The 14,543-nt window shown below is 58.6% G+C and overlaps 2 protein-coding genes across 3 annotated transcripts; both read left to right on the top strand.

The window, feature by feature from the left end:
• Positions 1-47: 47 nt before the first annotated feature.
• Positions 48-8,784, top strand: TRMT1 (tRNA methyltransferase 1). 2 transcript variants are annotated; one of them, XM_059918266.1, is made up of 17 exons: positions 48-128; positions 351-635; positions 721-776; positions 1,028-1,170; positions 1,336-1,523; positions 3,516-3,631; positions 3,740-3,852; positions 5,627-5,775; positions 5,947-6,033; positions 6,118-6,187; positions 6,284-6,418; positions 6,511-6,596; positions 6,938-7,046; positions 7,133-7,209; positions 8,070-8,189; positions 8,280-8,409; positions 8,609-8,784. In XM_059918266.1, the coding sequence occupies exons 2-17, from the start codon at positions 376-378 to the stop codon at positions 8,756-8,758; spliced, it is 1,989 nt and encodes a 662-aa protein (XP_059774249.1). In that variant the 5' UTR covers positions 48-128; positions 351-375; the 3' UTR covers positions 8,759-8,784. The 2 variants fall into 2 exon arrangements, with proteins under 2 accessions (XP_059774249.1, XP_059774250.1); XM_059918267.1 differs by having other exon boundaries at positions 53-128; positions 432-635.
• A 1,796-nt stretch (positions 8,785-10,580) lies between these two features.
• LYL1 (LYL1 basic helix-loop-helix family member) lies at positions 10,581-14,224 on the top strand. The gene is made up of 4 exons (XM_059918265.1): positions 10,581-10,947; positions 11,898-12,250; positions 12,334-12,425; positions 13,285-14,224. The coding sequence occupies exons 2-4, from the start codon at positions 11,919-11,921 to the stop codon at positions 13,698-13,700; spliced, it is 840 nt and encodes a 279-aa protein (XP_059774248.1). The 5' UTR covers positions 10,581-10,947; positions 11,898-11,918; the 3' UTR covers positions 13,701-14,224.
• The last annotated feature ends 319 nt before the right edge of the window (positions 14,225-14,543 follow it).

Raw genomic sequence — 14,543 nt, 5'->3', positions numbered from 1 at the left:
AGCATCAATGATTGACTAAATTCTGTCACATGATCTGCCCTCCCACTGTGCCAACATGGCGGCGCCCAGGTCCTAATCTGGGGAAACGTGCACCGAGACCAATTTGGTTTTCGGTGCCGCAAGAGAAGGTGAGGGGGGCCTGGGCGACGCGGGGAGGGATCCGGACCATGGGTGGGCCCGCTCGAGGGCTTCCGGCTTCTCAGGGACAGTCCTCCAAAGACGGGGGGTGGTGTCAATTTACTGAGGTCACAGGGTTTCCTTAGTCCCTACTTTACACTTGTGTAGGCCATCCGGCCAGGAAAGCAGCTCTCTGATGATTTGGCTATTCTCTCCCCCGCCCTCCGAACTAGGCTTGGCGGGCAGAGGCGCCCGCGGATGTCCCGTGCGAGGATCGTTCTGTGGCTAAGCCTGACTCTCCGCTCCGCCCGCAGCTTCTCTAGAGCCCGGTTTATGGAGGGGCAGCCCCAAGGGCCGCCAAATCCAGCGGCAATGGAGAATGGCACCGAACCCTGCGGAGAAGAGCGCCCACCTGAGGTTCAGGAGACGACGGTCACTGAGGGGGCCGCCAAGATCGTCTTCCCCAGCGCAAACGAAGTTTTCTACAACCCAGTGCAGGAGTTCAACCGGGACCTGACGTGAGCACGGTCCGGGGTCAGCTTGGCAGAGGGCAGTGGGTCTATGAGGATGAAGGGGTGTGAGCTGACTCTCCGTCTCCCGCAGATGTGCTGTGATTACCGAGTTTGCTCGCATTCAACTTGGGGCCAAAGGAATCCAGAGTGAGTAGGGGTCCAGGCTCCTGGTGGGCAGGGGTGTCATGCAGAGCTCTCTCGTTGCCCCGCCCCTTCTCTCCCTTACCTTCCAGACAGACTCCAGCCGTATAGCAGGCCCTGGGCTCTGCTCCTCTGCCTTCCTCCAGGGACTTTGGGGAAGATTTTCTTCCCTGAATCTTCTGTATTCTGAGGAGTAGGGGCAGGTTTCTCAGATGGCGCTTTGATATCCCCTAACTTGTGCTTCTGGATGGCTGCAGTCAAGGTGCCAGGTGAGAAGGATGTGCAAAAGGTGGTCGTGGACTTGTTGGAGCAAGAGGAGGACAAGGCTGAACTGAAAGAGGGTGCAAACCTGGCCCCGGGAGACCAACCTCGAACAGCTGCCGTGCGGGATATCTGCGAGGTGGGGCCTGAATGTAGGAGGTAGCAGCCCTGGAGTCCAGTGGGTGGTAAAAGAAGGAAGGCTCCTGGAGGGGGAGAGCAATTGGAGCTGGGAGTGGGGGCTCCTTGGCGCCCAGCAGAGGATGGAGGCATGGATGTGAGTGGGGCTCCCTGCTTACTCCAACAGGAAGGCCTGCGAGTGCTGGAAGGCCTGGCAGCCTCCGGCCTACGTTCCATTCGCTTTGCGCTAGAGGTGCCTGGGCTCCGATCCGTGGTTGCCAATGACGCCTCTGCCCGAGCCGTGGATCTCATGCACCGTAATGTGCAGCTCAACGATGTGGCCCACCTTGTACAGCCCAGCCAGGCAGATGCCCGGTAGGTGCTGGGCAGTAGAGGCTAGCTGCTGGAAGGTGCTTTCTGTAACAAAGGTCCCTGGGGTCAAATCCTGGCTGTGTCATAGTCTTGCTCTGTGACCTTGGGAGAGTGGCCTTAGCCTCTTAGAGCCCAAGTTTCCTTGTCTATAAAACAAGGACAGCAGTTTTATAGGGGTTGCTGTATTTTATAGGGGTTACTGATTATAGCTGTGTAGCTTGTGCTCGGAGGTGGAAATAAGTACCATTATGGTCTCCATTTTAGACTCAACTTCTCGTACTTTTATTCAATCAAGTGAACCAGTGTATATCCAGTGCCAGGCACCATTCTTTTTTTTTTTTTTTTTAATAAATTTATTTATTTATTTTTGGCTGCGTTGGGTCTTCGTTGCTGCGCGTGGACTTTCTTTCTCTAGTTGCGGGGAGCGGGGGCTACTCTTTGTCGTGGCGCACGGGCTTCTCATTGCGGTGGCTTCTTTTGTTGTGGAGCACGAGTTCTAGGCACTCAGGCTTCAGTAGTTGTGTCACGTGGGCTCAGTAGCTGTGGCTCGAGGGTTCTAGAGCACAGGCTTAGTAGTTGTGGCGCACGGGCTTGGTTGCTCCGCAGCATGTGGGATCTTCCCGGACCAGGGATCGAACCCGTGTCCCCTGCACTGGCAGGCAGATTCTTAACCACCGCACCACTAGGGAAGTCCCCAGGCACCATTCTTCCTGTCAGGACTGCATCGGTAAACAATACAGACAAAATCCCTGACCTTGTGGAGTTCATAATGCAGGGGTCAGCAAACTACAGCCTGCGAGGCCCACAGCCTGTTTTTTTATGGCCTGCCATCTAAGAATGTTTTTCACATTTTTAAAGGTTTAGAAAAAGAAGAATATGTGATAGGGACCATATGTCTCCCAGAAAGCCTAAAATACTTACTACCTGACCCTTTACAGAAAATAAATGAATTTAAAATATTTGCTTTCTTGACCATATTAGAATCTAATAGGGGGACTTCCCTGGCGGTTCAGTGGTAAAGAATTCACCTTACAACGCAGGGGACGCGGGTTCGATCCCTGGTCAGGGAACTAAGATCCCACATGCCGCGGGGGCAACTAAGGCCGCACACCACAACTACTGAGCTCGCACGCCTCAATTAGAGCCCGCGTGCCACAAACTACAGAGCCCACACGCTCTGCAACCCCCGCGCCACAAGTAGAGGAGAGAAAACACTCACGCCACAACTAGAGAGAAGCCCACTCACCACAACGAAGAGCCCACGTGCCGCAACAGAGACCCGATGCAGCCAAAAATAAATAAAAATAAATAAATCTTTTTTTTTAAAAAAAAGAATCTAATAGGAAACACAGATGATAACCAATAATCATGACAAATAAATAAACTGTGTAGTAAACTAGAGGTGAGACGTGCTGGAGGCAGGGGTGAAATAACAGGGTACAAGAGATGGACGAAGGAAGGGTTGCAGTTATAAATTACATGGTCAGTAGCATTTGCATTTTCTCACCTGCAAAGAACAACAATAGTTTCAAATCTGTTGAAGATTGTGTGATTAAATGAGTTAATACATTTATAAACCGCTTGAAACAGTGTCAGGTAAATATGTGCTACGTCAGTATTGGCTATTATTATTGCCATTTTGTTTTTCTGTTATTTTGTTTTGGGGGTTTTTTTTTTTTTTGGCCGCGCTGCATGGCTTATGGGATCTTAGTTCCCCGACCAGGGATTGAACACAGGCCCTCGGCAGTGAAAGCACGGAGTCCTAACCACTGGACTGCCAGGGAATTCCCTATTATTATTGCCGCTGTTAGATAGGTAGACAGACCCAAGGAGGAAAAGTTAATATAGTTAGCAGATGGATAAGCCAGGATCTGAAGCCGGGCAGCTGGCCCCCAAGTCCAGGCCAAAACCATCACACTGTATGAGTGAACATGTGTAGAGAACAGCACGGGTCCCTGGTGCAGGGGGCTGAGGACCTGGCCCTCTCGCTCCTAGGATGCTGATGTACCAGCACCAGAAGGCATCGGAGCGGTTTGACGTCATTGACCTGGACCCCTATGGCAGCCCCGCCCCCTTCCTGGATGCAGCCGTGCAGGCTGTGAGTGAAGGAGGTGAGGCCAGCCTGATGCGAGGGCGGGGTGGGGATGGGTTGCGGGGGTTAGGTACTGAGCAGGGCTTGGGGTGTTGGAGGGTCCTCACTGCCGGGTCCCTTCCCACAGGGCTGCTGTGTGTGACCTGCACAGACATGGCAGTGCTGGCAGGGAACAGTGGGGAGACATGCTACAGCAAGTACGGGGCCATGGCCCTCAAGAGCCGGGCCTGCCACGAGATGGTGAGGGGCCTCCCAACTCTCCTCCCACCCCCAGACCTGCTTGGCCAGATTCATCCCAGGATTTCGATGACAAGCACGTTCTTTGTTTTTTTAAAAAATATTTATCTATTTATTTATTTTTTTGGTTGCGCTGGGTCTCAGTTGCAGCAGGCGGGCTCCTTAGTTGTGGCATGCGAACTCTTGAGTTGTGGCACGCGTGTGGGATCTAGTTCCCTGACCAGGGATCGAACCCGGGCTTCCTGCATTGGGAGCACGGAGTCTCAGCCACTGCGCCACCAGGGAAGTCCCAACAAGCACGTTCTTTAACCTGCATAGTTCCTGAGAGCATGGCTGCCAAATATGGTCCTTTGGGGGTGGGGTGGGGCAGTAGTTTTGCCCAGGATAAGAGTGGGTGATTACATTATTCTTTCTAGTATTCTCTACTTCAACAACTTGGCAATTTTCTTTTCTTTTTTTTTTTTTTTTTTTTTTTGCCGTGCTGCATGACCTGCAGGATCTCAGTTGCCCGACCTGGGATTAAACCCAGGCCATAGCAGTGAAAGCCCGGAATCCTAACCACTAGACCACCAGGGAACTCCCACAAAATTATTATTATTATTATTATCTTTAATTTTATGCTTCTTATTTATTTATTTATTGGCTGCTTTGGGTCTTCATTGCTGCACGCGGGCTTTCTCTAGTTGCGGCGAGCTGGGGCTACTCTTCGTTGTGGTGCGCGGCTTCTCATTGCGGTGGCTTCTCTTGTTGTCGAGCACGGGCTCTAGGCACGTGGGCTTCAGTAGTTGCAGCACACGGGCTCAGTAGTTGCAGCACGCAGGCCCTAGAGTATGCAGGCTTCAGTAGTTGCAGCGTGTGGGCTCAGTAGTTGTGGCGCACGGGCTTAGTTGCTCCGCAGCATGTGGGATCCTCCTGGACCAGGGATCAAACCCTTGTCCCCTGCATTGGCAGGCAGATTCTTAACCACTGTGCCATCAGGGTTGTCCACAAAATTATTTTTTAAAGGCAGGTTTGCATTTGGCTCTGGGTTCAGGTCCTAGTTTTGCTGGTGGCTTTGGGCAAGTGACTTCACCTTTTCTGGGCCTCTGTTTTTGCATCTGTGAAATAGGTATGATGATGACCCAGACCCCACCAGGTTGCTATGGGGATTCAAGAAGGTAGGGTTGGCTATGTCGAGGGGCTGGGAAAGGAGAGCTCTTGTCCTTGTTCCTTAAGGACCCTGTTGTCAGGTCAGTCTGGAAAATGCTGCCTCCTTTCCCCTGTCAGAGTCTTACTGCAGCCTCTGGCAAGGAGAAGGCCCCAGTAGTTCTGCAGCGCCCAGTATCCTGCCCAGAGGAATGCAGGTCCTTGTGCCACATCACACAGCATGGGGCATGCTGAGAATGCTAATTAGAAGAGGTTTGGTTTTACTGGGCCTGTGCTTTCCTTAATCATTTTTTTTGGGGGGAGGGCCGTGCTGCACGGCATGTGGGATCTTAGTTCCCCGACCGGGGATGGAACCCATGCCCACCGCATTGGGAGCGTGGAGTCTTAACCACTGGACCGCCAGGGAAGTCCCTTCCTTAATCATTTAGTGCCAGGGCCTTAAAGAGACAGACTGGTGTGATCTCATAGATGAGGGAACTGAGGCTCTCACTTGCCAAGGGTCACTCAGGGCTGGGCTGAGAACCCAGGGAGCCGGCCCTGAGCCTGTACTTGCGAGCACCTCGTGTGGCTCCCTGTAGGGGAGGTGGCAGTGGGGGCAGGACTGATGGCTGGCACCCGTCCCCCACGCCAGGCCCTGAGGATTGTCCTGCACAGCCTGGACCTCCACGCCAACTGCTACCAGCGCTTTGTGGTGCCGCTGCTCAGCATCAGCGCTGACTTCTACGTGCGCGTTTTTGTTCGTGTCTTCACCGGCCAGGCCAAGGTCAAGGCCTCGGCCAGGTTTGCCTGGGGCAGGGAAGGGTGATGGATGAGGGAGGTAACGGGGCCTTTCCCGGGGCGGGGGGAGGGAAGGCTGCCTTGGGGAGCCCAATGGGGACCCAGTCATCCTGAGGGAAGAGTTGGGGTCTGGTGGCCATTCTAGGAATTGGTGGCCACCCTTGTCTCCCACAGCAAGCAGGCGCTGGTGTTCCAGTGTGTGGGCTGCGGGGCGTTCCACCTCCAGCGCCTTGGCAAAGCATCAGGAGCCTCTGGTGGCCGGTGAGCAAGGGTGAGCTGGGGAGGAAGGTGAAGGGGGCATCCCAGCCAGGGTGACCACCCCCAGCCTCACCCTTCTCTGTGCAGGGTCAAGTTCTCTGCAGCCTGCGGTCCCCCTGTGGCCCCAGAGTGTGAGCACTGTGGGCAGCGACACCAGGTGGGGCTGGGCGGGGGTGCGGGGGGGAAAGGCCAGGGGGAGGCGGGGGTCCTGGCTGTCCTGATCCCTGCTTATCTGGTCCCTGTGTGTCCACAGCTTGGTGGCCCCATGTGGGCAGAGCCCCTCCACGACCTAGACTTCGTGGGCCGTGTCCTAGAGGCCGTGAGCGCCAACCCTGGCCGCTTCCACACCGCTGAGCGGATCCGTGGGGTCCTGAGCGTCGTCGCTGAGGTGGGGACCGCGCCGTGACTGGGAGGAGGCTCCGCTGGTGCCCAGCCATCCTTCCTCGGTCCGCCCCACACCCATCCCGTCCCCTCTCGCAGGAGCTCCTGGATGTACCTCTCTACTACACGCTGGACCAGCTGAGCAGCACCATCCACTGCAGCACGCCCAGGCTCCTGCAGCTGAGGTGAGGCCGGGCCCGGGGCGGAGCCTGTGCCTGACCCCTGGGTGCCCTTGGGCAAGTCGGGTCCCTCCTGGACTAGAGTCCCCTATAAAATGGAGATCAAACATAACCCAGGTCTAGGGCTTCTCATGCACAAGGGCTTAGAACAGCTCTTAGAAGCCATGAGCCCTGGCCAGGGGGATAGTCTTACTGTTAAGGTAGCTGGCATTATGCAGGCAATGTAAGTCACCAGGAGACGTGCAGCCATGCCAGTCCGTGAAACAAGGGTCACACTCACACACAGGTCAGCACCGACTTTGGGGTCCAGCCTTCCCCTCCCCCTCACGATCCCTCCCGGTCCCCAGGTCTGCCCTCCTCCATGCTGGCTTCCGGGTCTCCCTCTCCCACGCCTGTAAGAATGCCGTGAAGACGGATGCCCCCTCCTCGGCCCTCTGGGACATCATGCGCTGCTGGGTGAGGCCAGGCCTGACCAGATGGAATTGGGAAGGCAGGGAATGGTCAGTGCCAGCATCCTCTGACCTCTGACCTTTGCCTCCCAGGAGAAGGAGTGTCCGGTGAAGCGGGAGCGCCTGTCGGAGACCAGTCCGGCATTCCGCATTCTCAGTGTGGAGCCCAGGTAAGGGCATGGCACAGATACGGCTGCCCACAGGCACGGGAAGTAGACGACACAGACCCTTCTCCTCACAGACACATGCTCATTCTTCAAGTGAGATCCAGAATCCATCCACTTCTCTCCCTCCCCTTCTGCCCTCACCCTATTCTGGCCCCAGTACTGCTCACCTGGACCAGTGCAGTGGCCTTCACCCTGGTCCCCCAGCTCTCCTCCCCACACATTCTGTTCCCCCCACAGCGGCCAGAGGGCACCTGTGAGCACAAGTCAGATCCCGTCCCTCCTCTGCTCAGAACCCTCCGTGGCTCCCACCTGACTCACTAGAAACAGTTCTATCTGCAGGCCCTGCACCATCTCCCCCTCACTTCCCTGTCCTCATTCGTCCACCGCCCCAACTCCACACTGGCCTCCTCACCCAAACTCACCAGGCACAGCCGCTCCTCAGGGCCTCTGCATGGCTCTTCCTTCTGCCTGGAGTGCCGTCCTCAGGTCCCCTCATGGCTCTCCCTGAACCTTCTTCCGGTGTCCTTGCTGCACTCCTTCCCAGACTCCCCGTTCTCTCTACCGTGCTCTCTTTTCCCCAAAACTCTTAATCTCATGCCCTCACACATTATAATTTGCTGATTTCTGATTTGCCCCATTGCTTGCGTGTCTTGTGCATTAGAATGTCAGCTTTACCGGCAGCAGATTTTAGGCACACCGTAGGCACTTGATAAATGTTTATTAAATGAATGATAGAAACCTGACGTCTGCAGACACAGTTTTCCCAAAGCACATTGAGCTGCACTGAGGTGGGCAGGCGGCCTGGGCGGTGTGTGCCCGCCTGCCTGGCAAATGCCCTTCAGCCCCCACCCTCATTTCCCTAGGCTGCAGGCCAACTTCACCATCCGGGACGATGCCAACCCCAGCTCCCGCCAGCGAGGACTCAAGCGCTTCCAGGCCAACCCCGAGGCCAACTGGGGTCCCCGGCCCCGCGCCCGGCCAGGGTGAGTGAGAGTGGGATGGGGGTGGGGCTTGGCTGGGGGGAGTGGGCACAGAGGCCAGATGGAGACCCCGCTACTCATCTCCCTACACAGAGGCAAGGCAGCAGGCGAAGCTATGGAAGAGAGACGCAAGCTGCTCCAAAATAAGCGAAAGGAGCCGGATGAGGACCTGGCCCAGCGGGCTGCCCAGCTCAAGACATTTCCCTGCAAGAGGTTCAAGGAGGTGAGATGCCCCCCAGCCCCCACTGAAGCACGCATGGGTTCTCCTCCCAGCAACAGGGCTGGGCCAATGGGCAGGCAGGGCTGGGAGAACTGGGGCCAGGCATGTGTGTGGGAGTGAGCTCCCCATCCAGGGAAGGAACCCAGCGGAGGCTGCTGAGCTCCGGGCCGGGGTTCATTCACACCCGTCATACTCCCACCAGGGCACCTGTCAGCGGGGGGACCAGTGCTGCTACTCGCATAGCCCCCTGACACCCAAGGCCACTGCTGAAGCCACCCCCACTGACCGTCCAGAGGCCCCCGATCAGAACCCCCTTGGGCCTGGGGCTGCTGCTGGTCCAGGCAAAGACTGAGCCAATAATAAAGACTTTTCACCTTCCCCTGACTGTCATTTGTCTGAATGGGGAGGCTGCCTGTGGTGTGTCTGTCCATCTGCTGGAGGGGCTCTGTCCATCTCTTCAGCTGCTTGTCTGGGGTCTGTTCCTCTGTCCATCTGTTTTAACCCCCTTGGGGAGCTCTGTGCATCTGGGCTGTGTTTGTCCCTGCCTGAATGAGGTGTTGTCATTGTTTCTGACTGGAGTGTTCTGTCTGTATTGGGGAGGTGGGGAGCTAATCGTCTTCCTGCAAGGTGCTTAGCCACCCATTTGCTGGCGCCTGCCGTTCCCGAGGTGGCCACGGGGCGGCAGCCGTGCGCTCACGCCCGCAGGGACCTTTACCCCCTTCCCCTTCCTCCCACCCTCCCAGCGTGGGCGCGCCCCCTGGACGCAGGCACGCGCGCAGGCTGGTGTTCTAGACTCGCGCCCCCGCCGCCGCCACCTCGCTGCCTGGTTTCTCTGGCCCAGTTCCCCCCAGGGCCCCGGTGGCGGAAGCCGGACCGGAACCAGGCGCCTCATGCATCCGCTCTAGACCAGGTGCTTCCTGCCCTGCGGCCCCTCGGGCTCGCACACTGAGGCACCCGGCAGCCTGCTGCAACCCCTCCCCCCCAGGGCAGGGGCGGGTGGCAGCGTTAACGAAGAGACCTGGGGCAGAATCCCCAGCCTGCCACGTGGTAGCTGTGGGACCCTGCAAGCACCCTTTACCTTGCTTCATCCCCATCTGTAAAATGAATCTAATTCCAGAACCCACCTTGTAAGGATACCAGAGTTAACTCGTCTGTTTAGAACTGTACTCTTGCTTCCCTGGGACAGTAGGAAGGTTGCTTGTGGGGTCCTGGGCTTCACCTGATTCCTGAGAGGGGGGCGATAGTTCGGTGCTGGGTGGCAGCTGAGGGCCTGCCTGGGGCTCCTGCAGTCACCCAGATATGCACTGGGCAAAGTACGACTGACCCGGTGGGAGGTTGCTGGGGATAAGGGACAGTGTTGTCACTGCTTACGTTGTTGTACCCAGCACCTCTCCCTTTGTGAGGTCCAGCAGGATCTTGAGCTTTACCACCATTCCAAGATATTTACCCAATGCCTCTTTATCACCGTCCACCCTGAAGTGACCCCCACTGTGGGATGAGGGCCAAGGACCTCTGAGTTGGGGCTATGTGATCCTGTGACGTAGAGGCCCAGGATTGTGGGGACCTGCTGAGGAGGCACCTATTAGAAGGTTCTGCCAGCTCTGGCATCGGAGGAAATCTCCCCCGGCTGTGGCACTTCCTCTCACCCTCCTGGGCCTGGAAAGGTGGTGTGGATAGTGCACAGGGGGGGCCCAAGACACCTGCCTAGGCTGGACACCCAAGGCCAAACCGTCAGAACTGCCCTCCAGTCAGTGCCCCACTCCGGGGTGGGGTTGGCAGAAAGGCGGGGAGGCACTCTGTAGAAAGAGGAACCAGGCAGGGTGAGGAGAGGAGAAGGGGGCCCCTGGGTCACGAGGCCCCAGCAGGGCCGGAAAGAGCTCTCTTCCACCCCCATCAGCACGGACACAGCAAGGGGTAGTCAAAGCTGGAGGACAGACCCAAGTGACATAGGGACCACTGCATCCCTCCCTGCCTCAGTGTCCCTTCTGCATGCAACTGGGCACCTCACTCCTAGGGGTGTGCACCCTGGCTGGGATCCTTCAGTGCCTGGGGGGATGGAAGGTGAGGCCTTGAGGGGTGACAGTCAGTCCTGCGTGTGCCGGCGGGGGGCGGGGACTTGAGGCCCGCGCTAGGAGATCCCCGCCCGCTGGTTTCCTCCGGGGTCAGCCCGGCTCCTTATCAGGCGCGGTCAGGCAGCCGGGCCCTTATCTGCACTGGCCCAGCATCCTCCCGGCCCGCTGCGCCAGGGGTGAGAGGGAGGAAACCCGGCCGCCAGGGGCGGGGAGAGGGCGGGCGGCCCGGAGCTGCTCACTTTCCCTGGAGGGACCTACCCTGTTGCCACCACCACCGCGGTGGCCCTTGGGAGCCAAGGAAGAGGGGCGGCCTGATGCTGCGGCCCAGACAGGGCCTCCGGCTGCCAGCAGCACGGAGCGGAGCGCAGAGGCCCGAGCGGGTGGCGGTGCCTTGCCTGAAGTCGGAACCGCATCCTGGACCTGAAGGACAGAGTCAAGGCCATCAGCAGGCATCCGGAGCAGTGCTGGGGTAAGAGTGGCGTGGGCCTGAAATTGGGGGATCCCGGACCCACCTGCATTCATTCATTCGTTCCTTCCTTCATTCATCTAGGGGGCCCACTAAGTGAAAGACCAGGCCAGCTTCCCCAGGACCTAGCTAGGGAAGACAGGGCAGAGGGGCCAGGAATCCCAGACATTGCTGGGACACGCCAGGCCATGAGGCCAAGAGTGAACGGGGATGTGGGAGCAGGGGGCAAAGGGGTGGATACTGATGGGGGGTGGGGAGGGTGGGAGGACACAAGAGCCAGAGGGCGGATTGGGGCGCGACTCTGTGTTGGGCAGTCGGGTTAGCACCTGGACTCAGTGTCAGCAGTGGGGTCACAGGGTTCGTAAAGGGGACATTTTCAGTGGGTGGGGGCGTGGTCACTGGAGTGATTATGGAGGACTTTCAGGGTCTGACATGGAGACAATGGGAAGAGCCTCAGGGTTATAGCTGAGGGCCACATGGTCAGCCAGGGGGCAGTGGTCAGTGAAGGGTCAGTCAGTCGTGGAGGGATTCCAAGGTCCATGGTGTCAATGAAGGGTCTTGGGATCAGATCTGAGGGTTACAGGGGCATCCTGTGGTCAAAGGGTCCATCATGGGTTCCCTGCCTTGCCCTTCCCTCCAGGCTCCAGGCGAGAGGGGATTCTGGAAGGAGGGAAATTTGCTCAGGGGCTGTACAACTAAGGCCTCATGGGTCACAACCAGCTCAGAAGCAGCACTGCTGAGCTCAGTGCTGCCCAGCACCTCAGTGGGCACCTCCTGTCCTTGTGTTGGACACCCTCCCATGTCCTGGTAGTTTCTGGGCCCACCCCGCATCTGCCTTTGCCCACTGAACTGCCATCCCCTCCATTCTTCCTCCCATCTGAGGGCTCTGTTGGGCTAAGGGTGGGGAGTGGCTTCTGATTCCTTCCTCCCCACTGGCTTCCTTCCTCCCACAGGTGAGCACCCCCTCGGGGTCCATGTGCCCGCCCGAGGCCCAGGCAGAGGTGGGCCCCACCATGACCGAGAAGGCCAAGATGGTGTGTGCCCCCAGCCCAGTGCCTGCCCCACCCCCAAAGCCTGCCTCGCCTGGGCCCCCAAAGGCGGAGGAGGTGGGCCACAGAGGCTCCTCGCCACCCAGGCTGCCCCCTGGCGTGCCAGTGATCAGCCTGGGCCACACCAGGCCCCCAGGGGCAGCCATGGCCACCACGGAACTAAGCACCCTCCGTCCCCCGCTGCTGCAACTCTCCACCCTGGGAACCGCCCCACCGCCCCTGGCCCTGCATTACCACCCTCACCCCTTCCTCAACAGGTCAGTGGGGGACTGGGGCCTGGGGGGAATCCGGGGTCAGGGTCCTTACCCACAAGGCATTAGTGACCCACGACCCCTTACAGCCTCTACATTGGGCCGGCAGGACCTTTCAGCATCTTCCCTAGCAGCCGGCTGAAGCGGAGACCAAGCCATTGTGAGCTGGAGCTGGCTGAGGGTGAGTACGGGTTTGTGTTCGCCCAGCCATCTCTGCTGGGGCCCACGTCTGTCACATAACCTTCCACAGGGAAAGGTTATGTGACATTGCACACAGACATACACAGGACAGCCCACACAGGGGCTCAGTACTCAGGCAGGTTACACCCAGGTGCAAAACCACAGACCCACGGCCAGTTCCACACAAGCACAGCCACCCAACGAGCCACAAAGAGTCACGGCAAAACACAGCATGGCATGGGGGCTTCAAAATGACAGCCACGCACATGCACAGGCACACAGGAAACAGCCACGGGACAGCAGCCGTCCAAGAGAGAGCCACAGGACCACAACCACACAGGAGACAGATACACAACCGCAGCCACTGAGGTCCATGGCCACACAGGAATTAGCCACACAAGAACAACCACATGGCAATGATCACACACCACAGCCATTTAGATATACCAGGAGTTCACAAGGCCACCTGAGACATGAACAGCACCACAATCACAGGGAGAGAAACTCTCAGAATGAGAATGAGAACCATAGGGACAGCTCCCCGGACCGGCAGCCACATTCCCTAGAGAATTTCAGCCGTTGACATCAAGGTGTAGACAGAGGTACAGAAGGCTTCAGTTGTCTGCAGCTTGGGCCTGTGATAGTCCTTGTCTGGGCAGCTTAGAGGTGGGGCTCCGGGGGCTGCTCACTGGCAGGAGAGCTACACGTGGATCCTACGTGTGTATCCCTTGGGTGGAGAAAGCCCCAGCCCCCCGCCGGGGTTGAAGTCCCATGAGGGTGCTGGGAGCCTGGAGTAAGGGCAGGTGGGGGTGCCTGCCTCCCCCGAGCCATGGCGCCAACCCTGCCACTCCCGTCCTCAGGGCACCAGCCCCAGAAGGTGGCCCGGCGCGTGTTCACCAACAGTCGGGAGCGCTGGCGGCAGCAGAACGTGAACGGCGCTTTCGCCGAGCTCAGGAAACTGCTGCCAACGCACCCGCCCGACCGGAAGCTGAGCAAGAACGAGGTGCTCCGCCTTGCCATGAAATACATCGGCTTCCTGGTGCGGCTGCTGCGCGACCAGGCAGCGGCTCTGGCCGCAGGCTCCGCCCCTCCAGGGCCCCGCAAACGGCCGGCGCACCGAGCCCTGGACGACGGCGCCCGCCGCGGGCCTTGTCGCAGGGCCGAGGTGGTGGCGCGCCCGCAGCCCGCGCCCCCAGGCGGCCCCGATGGCAGCCCCGGTGGGGCGGGCCGACCCATCAAGACAGAAAAAGCGGCTGTGAGTCCGGAGGTGCGATGACCTCCATGGTGTCGCCTCTGAGCCGAAGGGCACTGGGAACTCAGCCCAGGGCCGTCCAGGAAGGGGCGGACGATGCTCAGCGCCTGCTCCGGAGATGACTCCCCCGAAGAAGGACCAGTGAAGAGTCCCCTACAGGGGAAAGGGCCCGGGGGTCTGGAAGGGCGACCGTCGCCCCCAGGGGCCCTGCAGACCCTTTTATCGCCCACCGCCCGCTGGAAGTGGCCTTGTCCGCGTACCCCTCCCGGGGGAGGGGTCTGGGAACCAACACGTCAGAGCGGTCATCGGACCCAAGTGGTGCCGCATTTTTCCGTGCTGGGGTCACCGAGGGAGGTGGGGAGGGACCGGAGAGCCTACTCCTTTCTCACCGGCGCCCCCTCCCGGAGACTAAGAGATACGCGCTCCTCGACGGTGGCGGCCGCCGGCCTGGCGGGAGGAGAGAGGCGCAGAATCCATGCGGTGGCCCCACCCCACCCATCCCGAAACTGTCCCGCACGATCGCGTTAGCGAAGGCTCAGGCGCTCTTGCTTTTGTTTTTCTTTATTTCTTTATTTCACATACACATTAGCCATTCAATGGAGAAGCCGGAGAGAGTCAGGCAAAGATGGTATAACAGAAGCGCAGTGACGGGGGCGGGGTGGGGTGGGGCGGGGCGGAGAGGGAACGTACGGGCTGGCTGCCTACTTGCATTCCGCTAGGACACTGAAAACCCAGAAAACAAAACAGACAGTAAACTACCCTTGTTTCTTATGTATCTCAGTGCAGAGACGGGGGTGGAGGGCAGAGAGGGGGAGACCAGGCTGAAGGAAGAGGAGCGGAGGGACGGGGACGCTAAGGGGGAAGCAC

This window comes from Balaenoptera ricei, chromosome 3 (assembly GCF_028023285.1).
Source record: "Balaenoptera ricei isolate mBalRic1 chromosome 3, mBalRic1.hap2, whole genome shotgun sequence".
Taxonomy (NCBI): domain Eukaryota; kingdom Metazoa; phylum Chordata; class Mammalia; order Artiodactyla; family Balaenopteridae; genus Balaenoptera; species Balaenoptera ricei.
The sequence above is the reverse complement of the archived record's forward strand: the minus strand, read 5'-3'. Positions and strand labels throughout refer to the sequence as shown.

Coding starts and splice junctions, on each gene's coding strand:
- TRMT1 (XM_059918266.1), top strand. CDS start 376: ATGTCCCGTGCGAGGATCGTTCTGTGGCTAAGCCTGACTCTCCGCTCC. Junction 1,524..3,515: donor CCCAGCCAGGCAGATGCCCG/GTAGGTGCTGGG, acceptor TCTCGCTCCTAG/GATGCTGATGTACCAGCACC. Junction 5,776..5,946: donor AAGGTCAAGGCCTCGGCCAG/GTTTGCCTGGGG, acceptor TGTCTCCCACAG/CAAGCAGGCGCTGGTGTTCC.
- LYL1 (XM_059918265.1), top strand. CDS start 11,919: ATGTGCCCGCCCGAGGCCCAGGCAGAGGTGGGCCCCACCATGACCGAG. Junction 12,251..12,333: donor CCTCACCCCTTCCTCAACAG/GTCAGTGGGGGA, acceptor GACCCCTTACAG/CCTCTACATTGGGCCGGCAG. Junction 12,426..13,284: donor TGAGCTGGAGCTGGCTGAGG/GTGAGTACGGGT, acceptor TCCCGTCCTCAG/GGCACCAGCCCCAGAAGGTG.